The 19,137-nt window shown below is 36.6% G+C and overlaps 1 protein-coding gene across 5 annotated transcripts in view; it reads right to left on the bottom strand.

The window, feature by feature from the left end:
* Window positions 1-19,137, bottom strand: part of LOC127860292 (solute carrier family 49 member 4 homolog) — a 44,527-nt gene that overhangs the window by 19,902 nt on the left and 5,488 nt on the right. For 2 of the 5 annotated variants that reach the window (XM_052398292.1, XM_052398293.1), the window contains exons 2-6: window positions 6,692-6,863; window positions 6,046-6,138; window positions 4,519-4,633; window positions 2,693-2,783; window positions 22-185 (exon numbers count right to left, since the gene is read on the bottom strand). In XM_052398292.1, coding sequence (XP_052254252.1) covers window positions 22-185; window positions 2,693-2,783; window positions 4,519-4,633; window positions 6,046-6,138; window positions 6,692-6,835 — 607 coding nt within the window. In that variant the 5' untranslated portion in view covers window positions 6,836-6,863. Of the gene's footprint in view, window positions 1-21; window positions 186-2,692; window positions 2,784-4,518; window positions 4,634-6,045; window positions 6,139-6,691; window positions 6,865-8,460; window positions 8,550-19,137 lie in introns of those variants that run through there. The other 3 variants (XM_052398295.1, XM_052398291.1, XM_052398294.1) reach the window with 3 other exon arrangements.

Here is a 19,137-nt window from a genome sequence, read left to right as displayed (position 1 = left end):
TCTCAAAATATACACAAATACCTAATATAAATGAGACAGCCAGCCCCAAAGTGTTCCATATGAGTCCTACGGCTGTAGCCGTGGTTCTTTGCTCAGGTGGAAACCATTCTGCCGATATTAAAGGGGGTCCTCCCATGGCAATTGGTCCAGCAAGCCCGTTCAAAAACTGCCCAAAGTGAATAAGCCTTAAAAAGAACAAAAACATTATCTGCTATGAATTACATTCACAATTGAGAGTCATTATGAGAAAACTGTACTTAATGAATGTGCATTAAGTGTCATCCCAGATTAGTGGGGACACTTTCTGCTTGAATGTTATTTTAAGTTTCAAGGAATACTCTACACAAACATTCAGTCGAGGCAGAAAGTGTCTGTCTGCGCAGGAGAATCTGGGACAACACTTTAAGAACATACATCAAGCCCAGTTTTACCAAAACAAGGCTCAGTTGAACACTGTTTGTCTACCTCTGCAGCCGCACTACCAACACATGGGGCAAGCTGTTTTTGCCAGAAAATCAAGAACTAAAGTTAAAACAGCATGAGTTAAGTTTGTTTAACTTTTCAAGTGGGACAGAAACAAACTGATATTTACAAGGTCTCAATGACCACACTTATTAAAATAACTTATCATGGGAAAATCACTTTAAGTTTGTTTATAAATAGGTCAGCCCTCTAAATGACTGCAAGTCAAATACACATCGATGACCAAAAGCCATTGTCGTAGCACAACCATTGACAGAGTTATGTCTTTAATGATTTCAGTCTCAATGCATTTTAATAAACAGTATCTTATTGAACTGTTCTGCTTCTAGCTTGAGTACTTTATGTCATCTGAACAAAATGCCAAACAATTACCTATAACGCTAAGGATAATGCAAGACCACGATTATTGAATGCACTAGCTATGGCAGTTGCTGTGGTGCCTTTCGAGGCAGGAAACCATTCGGCAGACACTATGGGAGCCCCACCATAACCAATGATGCTGCCCAGACCATTGTAGGATAATGCAAGACCAAAATTATTAAATGCATTAGCTATGGCAGTTGATGTGGTGCGTTCCAAGGCAGGATACCATTCTGCAGACACTACGGGGGCCCACCATAACCTATGATGCCGCCCAGACCCTTGATAAACTGACCAGGGTGGATTAGCAGACACTACGGGGGCCCACCATAACCTATGATGCCCCCCAGACCATTGATAAACTGACCAGGGTGGATTAGCCTGCATTATGAAAACATGCACACAACAATCAACATCTGATAAAATAAATGCAGTACCATAATACGGAATTTATTCAGAATAATATATATTAGGGCATGTTTCACATTTTACATATTTATTGCTAATTAAATGATTGACAAACAGTAATTGACAACATAAAAGGTAGTAATTGCACCTTCATTAAGCGCCTACACTGACCACTTCCCTGGTCTGGCTGCTTAACACAGGTTAAACTGTACAAATGGTACCTACACACAAACTTCAACTCAAGAATTCATCAAAACTATCGTTAATGAGCAGATTATTATAAAATCAACAACCTTGACTGAAATGATCTCGAATGCAATCACTAGCTAAAACAGCATGCGTGCTAGCTATACACCACATTGCAGCACAATAGACCGTAACATTGCTGTCCCTTATATCACGATGTCCAATATATTGAGAGTTGGCTGTGGAAGCAATTTTTTTAACGCACTTCAATGGTCTGTATAATCTGCCATTCACATTATAGTCCAGTTTGGTCCAGATTTTTGACGCCTTCATTATACATCAAACTTGTGTAATGTAACAAACAACAACTCCACTTGCCCTACATCAAAGACTTGCAATATATGTCAATTTGCTTGCCAATGACATCTGATCTCAATGATCTCTTTTGAATTTGCTTTTAACAAACAGGATTTTGGTAATTGTGTAAGCCAATCAGTGCTCAGGAAGCGGTTAGCATGCCGTCCCAATGTGAAGATGTAGACAATAACTGTTAATGTATTAAAAGAGTTTGGTAACTGAACCTGAACAGTAAAACCTGTCAATGCTTTTCGGTTTACAATTTTTATAATACACATTAAAAAATACTTACATATAATAACAGGTTTTGTTATATCATGTGGAAATAACACATTAGAAAGTATGATACATGTAGGTAAATAATGTGTTTGGAGATTGACAAACTATGTTAATGTATAAATATATATATGCATGAATGACCTGACGAGTTATATTGCGATCCGGATATTCGTGGATCGGCGATCCGTGGATTCCACAAACCGCAATATAATGGAGTTGCAGTGTACCTCTATGCAAATTCTGTTGTTTAGTTGAAACATTTTTGCTCTGTTTAGTAATGGTGACTTTGACGCGACAAGCCCCAAATGCAATCCCATGCTCTGTCCTCATGCACATAATCAACACACAAAATTGTATAAAAATATCACCATCATGACAGAAGTTATTTAAAAGAAACTGTTTATCTAGTTTAGTAACAGTGACCTTGAGCCAATCAGACACGATGGAAGGTTTACATGGAGCCTTGTTATATTCACAGTGGTTAGTCCATGCAAAAATGTCCTTTCAATTAACGCAATCTATACAATTATAAATGTACTCAATTATTAACACTAAAAGGACGCATAAAGAAACATAATGAAAGATTTGTGTGGATTGTAAGATATCCAGCTATACTAACGGTGTGGCAACTGCGCGCTGAGTTGTGATACACCGCAGTCCAGTACCAGCGGCCACGAGGAATGCACTGATCAAACACGCAGGACGTAAGCCTACAAACACATATGTACTTGGGCCAATAATTTCACAGAGTAAAGCACATCTAGTAAAAACATAATGAATTCAATTCTTCAATCAATGTTACATAGCAAATGAATTGATTAGATGATAGAGAAGTGGACATTTTCATAAAAGCACAGCATTCTGCACAAACAAATGCAAGTGTTTTCAAAGTATTTCTTTTGCATGTTCTAGAAATGTCTAATATTTTACAAACTTTTAACGTCAAAAACCTTGCAAATAAATATTACAATTCCCTGTTCTTATTGAAATAGTTATGAAACAAGAGGCCCATGAGGGCCTGAATCGCTCTACTGCTATAAACACTGTGCAAGTTTGGCAAGAATAAGATGGAAACTGTGTACTTAATCACGCAAACAAGGAGAATTTTCTCAAATTCAAGGGGAGATTATTGTGTACTTATTTCTCCGAGACTGATCATATTAAATAGGGTTCAAGTCCTCATTGATATAAAGATACTGTGCATATTTGGAAATAATTGGATGAAAACTGTGGAATTAATTGCGTAAACAAGGGGATTTCAAAGGGGAAGTCATTCTGGACATATTGCTTCGATATTGCTCTTTTTAAGCAAGGGCTGTTTGTAAAACATGCCCCATATGGGCTGTCAGTTGTAGTGGCAGCATTGTGTGAATACGTTTTTGGTCACTGTGACCTTGACCTTTGGCCTTGTGGCCCTTAAAATCAATAGGGGTCATCTGCCAGTCATGATCAATGTACCTATAAAGTTTCATGATCCTAGGCCTAAGCATTCTTGAGTTAACATCTGGAAACCATTTTACTATTTCGAGTCACTGAGACCTTGACCTTTGACCCAGTGACCTGAAAATCATTGGGTTCGAGTCCTCATTAATGTAATGACACTGAACAAGTTTGAAAAGAATCGGATGAAAACTGTGGACTACATCGGATAAACAAGAAAAAGTAACCATTTTACTATTTCGAGTCACTGTGACCTAGACCTTTGACCTAGTGACCTGAAAATCAATAGGGGTCATCAGCCAGTCATGATCAATGTACCTATGAAGTTTCATGATCCTAGGCCTAAGCATTCTTGAGTTATTATCTGGAAACCATTTTACTATTTCAAGTCACAGTGACCTTGACCTTTGACCCAGTGACTTAACAATCAATAGGGTCCCAGCCCTCCTAAATAAAAAGACACTGAACAAGTTTGAAAAGAATCAAATGAAAACTGGGGATTTTATCGGATAAACAAGAAAAAGTAACCATTTTACTATTTCGAGTCACTGTGACCTTGACCTTTGACATAGTGACCTGAAAATGAAAAGGGGTCATCAGCCTGTCATGATCAATGTACCTATGAAGTTTCATGATCCTAGGCCTAAGCATTCTTGAGTTATCATCTGTAAACCATTTTACTATTTCGAGTCACTGTGACCTTGACCTTTGACCCAGTGACCTGAAAATCAATTGGGTTCGAGTCCTCATTAATATAAAGACACTGAACAAGTTTGAAAAGAATCGGATGAAAACTATGGACTTAATCGGATAAACAAGAAAAGTCTAACACACGCACACACACACACACACACACACACACACACACACACACACACACACACCATGCCATCCCATAAGCTCTTCTGCCTTTGGCAGTAGAGCAAAAAAGATGTTTGTTTTCGTTGTATTTTTTTTTAAAGGCACCTACTCATAAAGTGCTAAATATAACTCTTTGAGGCCAACCTTTTTTATCTAGAAGCCAGGAGAATTGGAATGTGCCCAGAACATATGCGATAGGTCCCCAGTTTGTTAGCAGCGATAGGCCAGCCGTGTCCCAGCCAAACACATGAACACCAACCTGACAAAATAACCAGTCTATGGTGAATCTATTTTATGTACAAAATATATAGCCCAACATATATTTTAAGTATTTAATGCTGAACTGGTATATCTGATATCTATAAACCTGCTGTTTTGCGTGTTGATTAAAATAAAATCTGCATGTTCAGTTCTACATGTACATAAAAATCTGCACTACTTCAAATATATTAAACCACACCCCTTTCTTTTATTTGTCTTACATTTATTTCTAAAAATTCATACATACACATCCATTACATCGATCGCCATCTGTTTATCTGATTTAACTTTTCAGGTCATTCATGTAGATATATTTGCAAAAGCATAGATCTCTAACACGATATTTACCAACCTTTCTGTTGTTGCATCAAGTTTAAAATACATTTGTTCAAACAAATAAGACATAATTCCATATAAATATTTTCAAATGCATTACGTTTTATATTTGATATTTCAAATGAGTGTCTTAAGTTTACTGTTCATGTGATTTTTATAAACTCTATATGCAAATGAACAGTTCTCATATATGGGGTCATCCTTGTTAAAAGCCTTGGCAAACAGCGTAGACCCAGATGACATGCCACATGATGCGGCGTCTTACAGGGTCTGGGCTGTTTGCTTAAAGGAAATTCTGTAAGAAAATTTCTAAGTATAGAAATACATAAACTAGACATCCCTGATTTTGGAAATAAATTGATCCAATTTAGAAGGATGGGAGAGTCCACAAGGCATAAATGGGTTAATGTTTTATTGCTGAATTAAAACTTCATAGCCAAAGGAAAGCTGAGATAATGATTTTGGTTAAAAATTTGTTTTTTGTTTCGGCAAACCTTTTCTCTAAATTAAAATAAATTGTAAATGCTGTATCTACAGTGCTAAAAACGTTGAGGTCAGTTTAAATCTGTGGCAAGTTCAGTTATTGTCTACCATTCCAGAGGTCCCCGGTTCAATTCCTGGCTGGGGCACTGGAAATTTCAGAAGTGTTTCCCACCCAACTAGAGATGCACTGGTATGAAAACCAGGTAATTCTAGCATGTATCAGTGCTATACACTGAGCACATAAAAGAACCAAGGGATCTTTTTGCAAAGAGCTAGGTTATCGCACCCGAATTCCTCGTATCTAAATATCTCTTCAGCAAACACCAAAGGACTTCATTGGAAATAAGTGCTTGCACTTTCATGAGTTATCCTTGACTGCAAGGTCAAAAGAAATACATACAATACATCCAGAACATATCCCCTGCTCTCTCATCTATCTAGTCATGCAAGGTTTCGTGATCTCATTAGCGGATGCACAGCTTGGCTAGCCACATAAAGCATAAGACCCATTTTCACAGGAAACATGTCATATATTGCAAGGTCATTGTTTTGTAAACAAAATGCCCAGTTATTAATTACACAGAACCTTACCTCTGAGATTGGACTGAATGTGTTCCATACAGCACACTGGGTCATTGACATGAGACCATACACTGTCAAAATATACCATCGCCTTTTGTATACCTGAAATGCACTGGCAGTTTGAAATCACAATGTCCATGATACACACACTGCTAAAAGCAATTTGCTAGTTTTAATCAAGTATTTAGGGACATGCGTATGCATAGACAAATTTGACATAATATAACAGATGAGTTGAAATTGGATGATTGGATAAGGTTGCCGTGGTGTAATGGATATGGTGCCTAGCGACCGGGAGGTCACGGGTTTGATCCCTACCATCGGAGCGTACCTTAGATCTCCCCCAAAGACACCAAGTACTGGTTCTAGGCCTAGGAAACAGACTCGAGAGCATTTCTATAAGCCATAGGGTTTCGATGCAATCGAGGTAAAATTAATAGGTTTAAACTAAACTACCGGTAAATTGGATGAGAAATTGAATAAAACAAAATTACTCATGTCAACTTCCTTTACTATGTATTAATGTGCCAAATGATATATTAGTGTGTTAAAACATTTTAATTGTGTGATTAACAGTTAACAGCTACAAAACTATTTTTTACATTTAACTTTGCAACAAATATTGCAAAAAAGACAGTAATATGATTAGACTAACCTTAATTTTGTTGTTTTCTCCCTGAATTTGCACATTTGGAAGAGTTGTTTGCTGAGAGTCTTGAAGAGATGAACTTGACTGGTTCACAGTCCCATATGCCAAACCATTTCTTCCACCAACAAGGAGCTGATTTTCTTCTGCCATTTCCTAGTATGTAATGCTATCACCTAGACTGTGGGTCATACAAAAAATATATAAATAACTCTGTTCCTACATTAAAAAAAAAACATGTTAACATTAAGTATTTTCTTCTACATGTATTAAAATGATGAATTCCTGGAACACTTTTCTTCTTGTTGATGAATTCATGGAACATTTTATACATACAGTAAAAGGAATATGAAACAAGAGGGCCTAAAAGGCCCAAAGACGCTCCCCTGAGATAACAAGATATTATTGGGACAAATCTTCTGACCAAGTTTCATGAAGATCCGAAAATTAATGTGGCATCTAGAGTGTTAACAAGGTTTTACTATAGCCATATAAGGAAAAATGCCCCGCCCCCTGGCAGTCATGTTTTTCAACCAACCGGCATCATTTTTGAACTTGTCCAAGATATTATCCGGATGAATTTTCTGACCAAGTTTCATTTAGATCGGACAGTTAATGTGGCCTCTAGAGTGTTAACTAGATTTTACTATAGCCATATAAGGAAAAATGCCTCGCCCCTTGGAAGCCATTTTTTTCAAGCAAACGTAACCATTTACGAAACTCATCCAAGATATCATTGAGACCAATCTTCTGACCAAATTTTATGAAGATTGGACAATAAATGTGGTCTCTAGAGAGTTAACAAGGCAAATGTTGGCACACGCACAACCGACAAAAGGCGATCACAAAAGCTCACCATGAGCCATTGTGCTCAGGTGAGCTAAAAATAAAAAAAGTGTCCAATGTGATCTTAACCTTAAAATTATCAATACGGTTGTTGCATGTGAACATTGTTTTGATAAAACTACCATTTGTGCTTATTGATTTTGAAATCACAACATGCACAAAAACTAATGGCCTGGACACCAAAATGTACTTTCACTACATACATACAGTGAAACTTTGCTATTAAAACCACATTTGGGACTTTTCAAAAGTGGTCTTAATAACCAGACGATCTTTTTGCAAGTCACTTAATAGTAGTCAATCAACGTTCAAATATGGTATTTCAAGCTATTCACACAATCACTGGAACACAATTCATCATGATACTATCCTTTCGGTAATCTCAAACTGTGTGACATACTGTAGTAGGTGTCTCGCTGATGAGCTTCAGAAAAGACTCTTTACTTATAGAAACATTCAACTGTTGTTTGCTTAGCAGAGCTTTTAACTTTAACCACATGTTTTTCAATGCTTTCTTATAATCTTCAGGATTCAAATGCTCAGATTCCATATCTTTGTTAAAACAGAGACTTATCTGGGACCCTTCGATCATGGAGTTCTACAACCGGAAAATGGTTTCACCCAACAGCATTTTAAATGATATCGTATTCAGGAAGCAATATGGTTGTTTTTTATAACGTTTTTACATACCACATCAGGTATGAGATTGCAAATAAGTGAAATAGTATTTATTTCAAGCAGGGAAAGGAGAGTACAACACAATAACATTGTTGCACATTTATTAATTTGTTTTATTTCAATATAATAATTGACAAATAAACAAAACAAATATGTCTCTTTTTTTCTGACACAAATTTGTGCACTAGTGATATATTATATAAACTGTTTGTGTTTATTTATGCCTAAAAATTGTTTTTGTTGCTAATATTTCCGACAAAAGTGGCGCCTGGGAGGGGACTTTCCATTATAAAAGTGTTTATCAGTTGCAACTTCCAGCAACCTGGAGGGCCAATAGCTGGTATACAACTGCTCAAAAAAACAAACTTGAAAAAGTACAAAGATATGCAGCCAGATTCGTAACAAACAGATATCACAGATATCACAACACAAGCTCCGTAACTAATATCAGTGCTTTCCACAGGCCATTTAACGGTCCCTCACCAGGGCGCTTGAATTTCGAAATCAGAGTTCGTGGGGCGCCTAAAATTTTCTGATCAGTGTATTTTGGCTGTTAATGCAACTAGCCATCTTAAGATCAAAGCGCTATCGACATTGCCCAAAATGTTGAAAGCCAATTTATGATACTCTGTCTACAACATCTAACGCTTTACCCAATGAAAGCCCGCCTAAGGGCGGTGCGTAGCTGTATTGAAAAATCAATATTGGCCAATGAGCGCATATGCTTTGTATAAGGGACAGCACTCGTAGGCAGGCACTACCTGCAGTTAAATCATGCAGAAGACTCGTGACAAACATGAATTATTGCCAAGAAATCTTGGCTTAGAAGACTGATAATGGCTATGATCCTCATGGAAGTTGTGCATTTCATGAAATACTCTCAAAACATTTACTTGACTTGTACAGCGTTTAAACAAAATATCGTTGAATTCATTTCCCAACAGTTCATGTTTTCTTTAAGTCTCAAATGAGCATAATTACATTTGTAATCAGAAACCCACTTCCGAATGTAAATGTTAACTCTACGTTAACAGATTCTTGCTTCAAATGTACATAGAAAGCATGGGTGTATTGAGCGCTGTATTATCAAGCACACACCACGTCAAGCAATTTACGCATGTTCAGTGCCAATATTTCATCAAATCTATAAATTGTCACTTATGCCAAATTTATTTGATACTGGAGAAAAATGGCAATGTTTATTGTAAAAGAAATTATTGACCACTTTTATCGTCAATATTTACCAGAAAGTGCTTTTAAAAATGGGATTATGGGGTAATGAATAGAAACTTGAAAAGTAGTAAGTATGCAGTAATAGAGTTGGGTTGATACAGAATGATGTATTGGGGAATTGTTCGAGTCGGGATTTTACTATCTTTGTGGGAAAGTTTTAAAACAATTATAAAAATATGTCTTTATAAATGACCTAATAGCTGGGGGGTTTTCTTGAAGAGTCATAGCGCACCAAATAACGTCTTTTGACGCTGTTTTTCTTAGAGTTATAACGCACCATAGAATGTCAATTGACACGTAGAATTAAAAACAAGAGCACCGCCTTGTGGGTGCAGACCGCTCATCTATTTTTCTTTTTAAAGGTGTAGGGACCTATCTCAATTTCAATCACAAAGGAGGGGAGGGGTGGAGTGGAGAGGGATGTATAGTGTGGGGGTGTGGTCATTTATTACATAATCTTCCAAAAATGCAAAAAAAATGAAAAAGAAAAAAAAAATTGGAGGGGGGATTCTTGGGTGGGATGGTTGGACGGTATTTCAAAAATAAAATAATAAAAATAAATATTTGAGTTTTTTAACCATGTTTGAAAAAAGCAAGAGATGTTTGTCAGAAACACAATGCCCCCTATTGCGCCGCTATGAAAAAAAAATGTTATTTTTTACCTTTGACCTTGAAGGATGACCTTGACCTTGAACTTCCACCACTCAAAATGTGCAGATTTATGAGAACGCCGCTTTGAAATATAATTTTTTGACCTTTGACCTTGAAGGATGACCTTGCCCTTGAAGGATGACCTTGACCTTGAACTTCCACCACTCAAAATGTGCTGCTTCATGATAACGCCACTTTGAATTTTTATTTTTTTTACCTTTGACCTTGAAGGATGACCTTGACCTTGAAGAATGACCTTGACCTTGAACTTCCACCACTCAAAATTTGCAGCTTCATGGGAACGCCACTTTGATTATTTAAAAAAAAAAATTACCTTGAAGGATGACCTTGACCTTGAACTTCCACGACTCAAATTGTGCAGCTTCATGATAACGCCGCTTTTAATTTTTTAATATATTTTTTTTAACCTTTGACCTTCAAGGATGACCTTGACCTTGAAGGATGACCTTGACCTAGAACTTCCACCACTCAAAATGTGCAGCTTCATGATAACGCCCCTTTGAAATATTTTTTTTACCTTTGACCTTGAAGGATGACCTTGACCTTGAAGAATGACCTTGACCTTGAACTTCCACCACTCAAAATGTGCAGCTTTATGAGAACGCCGCTTTGATTTTTTTTTACCTTCGACCTTGAAGGATGACCTTGACCTTGAAGGATGACCTTGACCTTGAACTTCCACCACTCAAAATGTGCAGCTTCTTGAGAACGCCGCTTTGATTTTTTTCTTTTGATTTTTTTACCTTGAAGGATGACCTTGACCTTGAACTTCCACCACTCAAAATGTGCAGCTTCATGAGATACACATGCATGCCAAATATCAAGTTGCTATCTTTTATATTAAAAAAATTATGGCCAATGTTAAAGTTTTCGGACAAACAAACGCCATATATTTGACATTTGACCTTGAAGGATGACCTTGACCTTCACCTTTCACCACTCAAAATGTTCAGCTCCATGAGATACACATGCATGCCAAATATCAAGTTGCTATCTTCAATATTGAAAAAGTTATGGCCAATGTTAAAGTTTTCGGACGGACAGACACCGTAAATTTGACATTTGACCTTGAAGGGTGACCTTGACCTTTCACCACTCAAAATGTGCAGCTCCATGAGATACACATGCATGCCAAATATCAAGTTGCTATCTTCAAAAGTGAAAAAGTTATGGCCAATGTTAAAGTTTTTTCGGATGGACGGACAGACTGACTGACATACTGACGGACAGTTCAACTGCTATATGCAGCCCTACCTGGGGCATAAAAATTATTTTTTGAGGGTGGGGGTGGGTTGTATAGTGTGAGGGTGTGGTGGTCATTTATTAGATGATCTTTAAACAAACAAAGTAAATAATGGGGGGATTGAGGGGGGATTCAGGGGGGGGGGGGGTGCTTGGGGGATGGTTTGGGTGCAGTCTATTGTGGTATGTCAGGTAAGAGTTGTTTTGTCAAAGTATCAACCAATCTTATCATAAATAAAGAAGTTATGGCAATTTTAGCAAAATTTAATAATTTGACCTTGAGAGTCAAGGTCATTCAAAGGTCAAGGTAAAATTCAACTTGCCAGGTACAGTAACCCTCATGATAGCATGAAAGTATTTGAAGTTTAAAAGCAATAGCCTTGATACTTTAGAAGTAAAAGTGGATCTTAACACAAAAAATAACCATAAATTCAAAGTTACTAAGTCAAAAAAGGGCCATAATTCCATAAAAATGACAACCAGAGTTACATGTATGCAACTTGTGCTTTACTGTCCCTTTATGAAAATTTGCGAGTGTTCCAAGTATGACAGCAATATCTATGATACTTTAGGGGTCAAGTGGACCAAAACACAAAACTTAACCCAATTTTCAAGTATAAAGGGCCCATAATTTCGTCAAAATACCAGTCAGAGTTACAAAACTTTGCCTGCACAGTCCCCTTACGATAGTTAGTAAGTGTTGCAAGTATGAAAGCAATAGCTTTGATACTTTAGGAAAAAAGTGGACCTAAACATAAAACTTAACCAAATTTTCAATTTTCTAAGTATAAAAAGGGCACATAATTCTGTCAAAATGCCAGTCAGAGTTACATAACTTTGCCTGCACAGTCCCCATATGTATGATAGTTAGTAAGTGTTGCAAGTATGAGAGCAATAGCTTTGATACTTAAGGAATAAAATGGACCTAAACACAAAACTTAACCAAAATTTTCAATTTTCTAAGTATAAAAAGGGCACATAATTCTGTCAAAATGCAAGCCAGAGTTATCTAACTTTGCCTGCCCAGTCCCCTCAAGATATTAAGTAAGTGTACCAAGTTTGAATGCAATAACATTGATACTTTATGAGAAAATTGGACCTAAATGGAAAACTAAACCGGACGAAGACGCCTACGCCACAGTGATGACAATAGCTCATTTTTTTTTTCAAAAAAATAGATGTGCCAAAAAAATTAACTTCCCTGGGGTGCCTGAAAAAATTCCTGTGGAAAGCACTGTAATATGATAGACTGAATTGGCCCACTATTGAAACACGCATAACAAAATTCAGTCTAATCATGCTACATAATATTATCCAGCATATAGTTGCCATCATTCACCCACATAATCTCCTTGTTTCTGTCGACCGCCAATCAAAACTCAGCAGTAACCATTGTTTAACACAAATACAAACTTCAAAAGATTCTTTCAAATTCTCATTCTACCCAAGATCAATAATACAATTGAATTCACAACCTCCCCCACATACGTGAAGCAGCCACAGTAGAAGTTTTCAAAATCATTACAACTGTGGCAGTCATTGTCCTCCTTATACACCTGTATCAATTACAATGTAAATAATTTTTAGCTCATCTATTTTTTGAAAAAAAATTATGAGCTATTGTCATCACCTTGGCGTCGGCGTCGGCGTTGGCGTTGGCGTCCGGTTAAGTTTTGCGTTTAGGTCCACTTTTCTAAGAAAGTATCAATGCTATTGCATTCAAACTTGGTACACTTACTTACTATCATGAGGGGACTGGGCAGGCAAAGTTAGATAACTCTGGCGTGCATTTTGACAGAATTATGTGCCCTTTTTATACTTAAAAAATTGAAAATTTTGGTTAAGTTTTGCGTTTAGTTCCACTTTTCTCAGTAAGTATCAATGCTATTGCATTCAAACTTGGTACACTTACTTACTATCATGAGGGGACTGGGCAGGCAAAGTTAGATAACTCTGGCATGCATTTTGACAGAATTATGTGCCCTTTTTATACTTAGAAAATTGACAATTTTGGTTAAGTTTTGTGTTTAGGTCCATTTTATTCCTTAAGCATCAAAGCTATTGCTTTCATACTTGCAACACTTACTAACTATCATAAGGGGACTGTGCAGGCAAAGTAATGTAACTCTGACTGGCATTTTGACATAATTATGTGCCCTTTTTATACTTAAAAAATTGAAAATTTGATTAAGTTTTGTGTTTAGGTCCACTTTATTCCTACAGTATCAAAGCTATTGCTTTCATACTTGCAAGATTTATGAACTATCATAAGGGGACGGTGCAGGCAAAGTTATGTAACTCTGACTGGCATTTGGACGGAATTATGGGCCCTTTATACTTAGAAAATTGAAAATTTGGTTAAGATTTATGTTTTGGTCCACTTTACCCCTAAAGTATCATAGATATTGCTTTCATACTTGGAACACTCACAAACTATCATAAGGGTACAGTAAAAGGACAAGTTGCATAACTCTGGTTGTCATTGTTACGGAATTATGGCCCTTTTTTGACTTAGTAACTTTTAATATATGGTTAAATTTTGTGTTTCGATCCACTCGAAGTATCAAGGCTATTGCTTTCAAACTTCAAATACTTACATGCTATCATGAGGTTACTGTACCTGGCAACTTGAATTTTACTTTGACCTTTGAATCACCTTGACTCTCAAGGTCAAATTATTAAATTTTGCTAAAATTGCCATAACTTCTTTATTTATGATTAGATTTGATTGATACTTTGATGAAACTACTCTTACCTGACATACCACAATAGACTTCACCCAAACCATCCCCCGTGCCCTCCCCCCCTCCCCCCTCCCCCCCCCCTATTTTTTTTTTTTATTTTTTTTTTTTAAGATCATCTCACAAATGACCACCACACCCTAACACTATACCCCCACCCCCCCCCCCCAATTTTTGTTTTTTGATTTTTTTTTGATTTTTTTTTTTTAAGATCATCTCACAAATTATCACCACACCCTCACACTATACCCCCCCCCCCATTTTTTTTTTAAAACGGTTATGTTTGAAATACCGTCCAACCATCGCACCCAAACCCCCCCCCGATTTTTTTTTTTTTTTTTTTTTCGCTTTTTTGGAAGATAATGTAATAAATGTCCACAACCCCACACTATACACCCCTCTTCACTCCACTCCTCCCTCCTTTGTGATTGAAAATGAGAGTCCCTTCACCTTAAAAAAGAAAATAGATGAGCGGTCTGCACCCGCAAGGCGGTGCTCTTGTTTAATATAACACCCGCCTGAGCACTTTTGTACAGTTTGCAAGCCCTAACCAATAGGTGCCGAAACGAAATCTTCTATTTAGAAGGAGTGCTGTATCAGAAGAAGAAGAAGAAAAAGGAGAAGAAGACTGGGACTCCTAGAGGGAGTTCGATTATTGCAACTTGTTGAACTACACCATAGGCGCTCGATGGCAATGTTTTATTTATTTATGTTTTAAGTTTTTTAGTTACCGGTTGTTTATTATAATGCATACACATACTAAATTAATAAAAATCTTCCCACAAACGTCTTCTTAAAAAAGAGATGTGTTTGTCAGAAACACAATGCCCCCTATTGCGAATACAATTTCAATATATCATTTGGCAGGTTAAGAAATGATCTCCCTTTTAAAGCTTATTACTTCCCTTGGATTGTATTTTTTTACTTTTGACCTTGAAGGATGACCTTGACATTTCACCACTCAAAATGTGCAGCTTCATGAGATACACATGTATGCCAAACATCAAGTTGCTATCTTCAAAAAAACAAAAGTTATGGCCAATGTTAAAGTTTTCGGACGGACTGACGGATAGTTCAACTCCTATATGCCACCCTACGGGGGGCATAAAACAAGAGCTGTCAGAGGACAGCGCGCCCGAATAGTCGAGTGCTTGACAATATAACGTAAGCCATCATGGGGAAATTGTTCATATTCAAAAATTTATTAGACAATCTTTCAAAAATAAAAAAAGGAAAAAAAAATGCGGTTGGAGGGGGGGGTGTTGAAAAGGGGTATAATGTGGGGTGTGGTCATTTATTAGACGATCTTTCAAAAAGAAAAAAAGGAAAAAAACACGGGTTTTTTTGGGGGGGGCAAGGGGGGGTGGGGGGAGAGAGGGGGGTATAATGTGGGGGGGGGGGTAATTTATTAGATGATGTTTAAAAAAAAAAATTGGGGGGGGGAGATTGGGGGAAGGTAGGGGGGTATTATGTGGGGTTTGGTAATTTATTAGATGATGTTTAAAAAAAAAATTGGGGGGGGGGGTTGGGGTGGGAGGGATTCTGGGTAGGGGCGTGGAGTATTGTTTGGGTGGAATCCATTGTGGTATTCAGGTAAGTGTTGTTTTGTCAAATTAATAATAAAATGTGATCATAAATAAAGAAATTATGGCAATTTAAGCAAAATGTTCAATTATCTAAGTGTAAAAGGGGCCATAATTATGTAAAAATGCTTGAAACAGTGGTCTGCTCTTGTTTATAGGTTGGGGTCATGTTGGTAAACAAGTATGCAAATTATAAAAGCAATATGTCAAAGGATATAAAAAATATTTGGGGTAGTAACTTTAACATAGATGTATCAATAATATGCATATTATCTACGTTAGCGTTACCGATCGCCAAAATCGCCATTGGCGATTACAATTCCTGGCTGGCAATTAAAAAGAAGATTTTCATAAAATTGGCGATTTAAAAAAAAGACCCTATGTTTTTCAAATCACCAAGCGTATATTGAGTCCGTGATCAAATGCACAATCTAAATGCCTGTTTTCAGGCCGTATAAATCGCCAGTAAGATTACACAGATAACACCATTACCGGAAAGGCCCCATGGGATAATGACGACCGCATTGGTCGATAATCCACATGGCTAATGTCTTAATTTGTCACGCTTCACACTGGGATAAGACTTTTTTGAAAAGTGTGTTACTCGACGATTTACGTAATAACTGAATCACTGAAGCGTGCCGTGTAATGACCTATAGATGTTACTCTTCAACGTTATCGAATCGACCAGTACGGAATTGTCATTTAATAAAAGTGGCGGAGTTATGACATTATTGACAACTAATTTCTCAAGATACGTGATTTTGATTTGCTAAAAAAGTATATAAGATTAACTTCCCTTGACGGTCGCTATGCGACTTGAAAATGAAAGACCGATTTAGAAAGTGGAGTTGCAGATTCTGGGAAAAATGGATGCTTTGAACGAAAAAGGAAAGTCTAAGCAGCAGATGCTAACACAATTCTTTAGAAAAGAAAGTGGACAGATTAATGTATACTCAGGAAATGACCAAATGTTAGGTTCGCGATCGGAGGATGTCTCAAATAGTGCAGGCGCAAATGCAGAATCGGAAACGTCTTATCTAACCTGTGTATATAAAAAGTTTAAAACAGTATCAAAGTTCTACAGTTAACTATATTTTTGAATTTATTTCTTCTATTTTTATGAACTGCGTTGAATTAGACCTGGTTCATGAAAATCGCTGCAAAATTGATGAAGTTATTTCTGTTCAAAGCGATGCATCCCGTTTTCGGGTCATTTTGAGTTGGATACCTTGTTGTATAAATATTTGATAGTGATTTTTTTCCAGAAAAGTAGATTTTTCGTTATGATATGATAATTGATCATTCAAAATGATATTTTCACTAATTAATAGCATAGCCACACGCTAACAACCTGTGATTTTGATTAGTAAATAGCCCCAAAACGCACCACAGACTATCTATATATAGGATCGCAAAAATTTACGGGGGGGGGGGGGGGGTTGGGGGGAGGCATGCCCCCAGACCCCCCTAGATTTGGCTACTAAGTTTTTTTCCTTAACGCCAACCTAGATATTATAAGTATAATAGGGGCAATAATTATGTCAAAATGCTTGATAGAGTTGTCTGCTCTTGTTTATAATTTGGGGTCATGATGGTAAACAAGTTTGCAAAATATGAAAGCAATATGTCAAGGGACATTGAAAATATTTGGGGTAGTACGCAAACTTTAACATTTGCTGCATATTCTAAGTGGAAAAGGGGCCATAATTATGACAAAATGCTTGATAGAGTTGTCTGCTCTTGTTTTTAGGTTGGGGTCATGTTGGTAAACAAGTATGCAAAGTACGAAAGCAATATGTCAAGGGACAATGAAAATAATTGGGGTAGTACGAAAGCTTTAACATTTGCAGGCTAATGCTAACGGAAATGGAAACGCCGACGCAGGGATGAGTAGGATAGCTCCACTATATATATTTCATATATAATAGTCAAGCTAAAAAGATAGTTCGACTATGGACATATAGGAAGCGAGACAACTCACCCCCAAGACAATGCACCCCGAAAAGACAATTCACCCCCTAGACAATTCACCCCTGCTCCCTGGACAATTCACCCCCAGATATTTTTTTGTTGTTTTCTTTTGCTGTTTGTTTAGGATTTAGTAATTACAAATATCTGTTTTCTAAGGATAGTTATTTGTATTCTATTTAATTTGTATGAAGTTCTAATAAAAGCATATTAAGATATTCTCAGAATGTCTTTCTTTTTTTCATAAAATTACTTGCAAATGAAACATAACTGTGCTTTTTATCTATTGATGTTTGTTTTTATTATTAACAATATCTTATTATTGTTTTTTGTTATTAAATAATCAATTATGTGTTTTTGTTTTATTTAAGATTGTTTATATTCATTAAAATAGTTTATATTTGTAAAAAGTGTATAAATAAAATAATAATGGTATTGGATACATTATTTGGAAATAATCCAATGTTTTTATTTGATAAGTTATGCAAGATTTCGAAATTTCCATAATACTATATTTATTTTAAAATGGGAAATATAATAATAAAATATTTGTCACATAGTCAGTCAACAAAGTAACAACACCTAAAAACAACCTTTTTCACACCACTAAAGGTAACAATAAACAGATAATCTGTCAGGCATTCAGAGCTGATGTGGGTACTGATTATCTAGTGGTAGATAAGGCTATTACTGATTGGGGTTGCTTAGAGCTAAGGCTGTAGTATGGAATGAGTTAACATACTGTATGATTGAAGTGAACTTGAATTGAGTACAATTTGTGCAAAATATACATTACATTTCAAAACATTTTTAGTAGGACCATACTAGCGGTATTATAGTGGATTTAATAAATCATGAAGTACTCCTGTATAAGTAGCATTTTAAAATTATAACAGAAAATGGTGTGACTTACTGGATTTGAAATGAATACTGATATTTGCAGACTTAAATATGTTTCAATACACAACATTACAAAACACAACTTCTATTACTAATCCTTCAATCAGGGCTCAACATTAACGGTTGTCCGATTGCCCATGGCAAGTAAAAGTTGGGTCCAGGCAAGGGTCCGGGCAAGTTATTTTATAATCTAGTTGTCCGCCCGGGCAAGTGCAAAAAAGAACAACTAAAAACGTGTGTTTCTGTGGTTAAATAGTACAAATTATCACAAACGATGTGTCTACACGAATTTACCTCGGCGATTGTTGTTTGCGGAAGTTCGAACTAACTAAGCATGATGCGCTTGCATTTCCAAACTTATTTTTAGAAACACCGTAAACGGCTTGGGATTCCAAACATCGGCTTTCAAATGCTATTGTGTTTATCTTTTTATTACTATTCAGTTACAAATAACATCGTTGGTTTTTTGTTCAGTCACGAAGAAAACGACTATAATTATAACAAGGGCTGTTTGCAAAACATGCATGCCCCCCTATATGGGCTATAAGTTGTAGTAGCAGCCATTGTGTGAATAATGCCGGGCCAGTAC

The sequence above is a fragment of the Dreissena polymorpha genome, chromosome 15, assembly GCF_020536995.1.
Source record: "Dreissena polymorpha isolate Duluth1 chromosome 15, UMN_Dpol_1.0, whole genome shotgun sequence".
Lineage (NCBI taxonomy): Eukaryota > Metazoa > Mollusca > Bivalvia > Myida > Dreissenidae > Dreissena > Dreissena polymorpha.
This window is presented reverse-complemented; position numbering and strand designations above follow the sequence as displayed.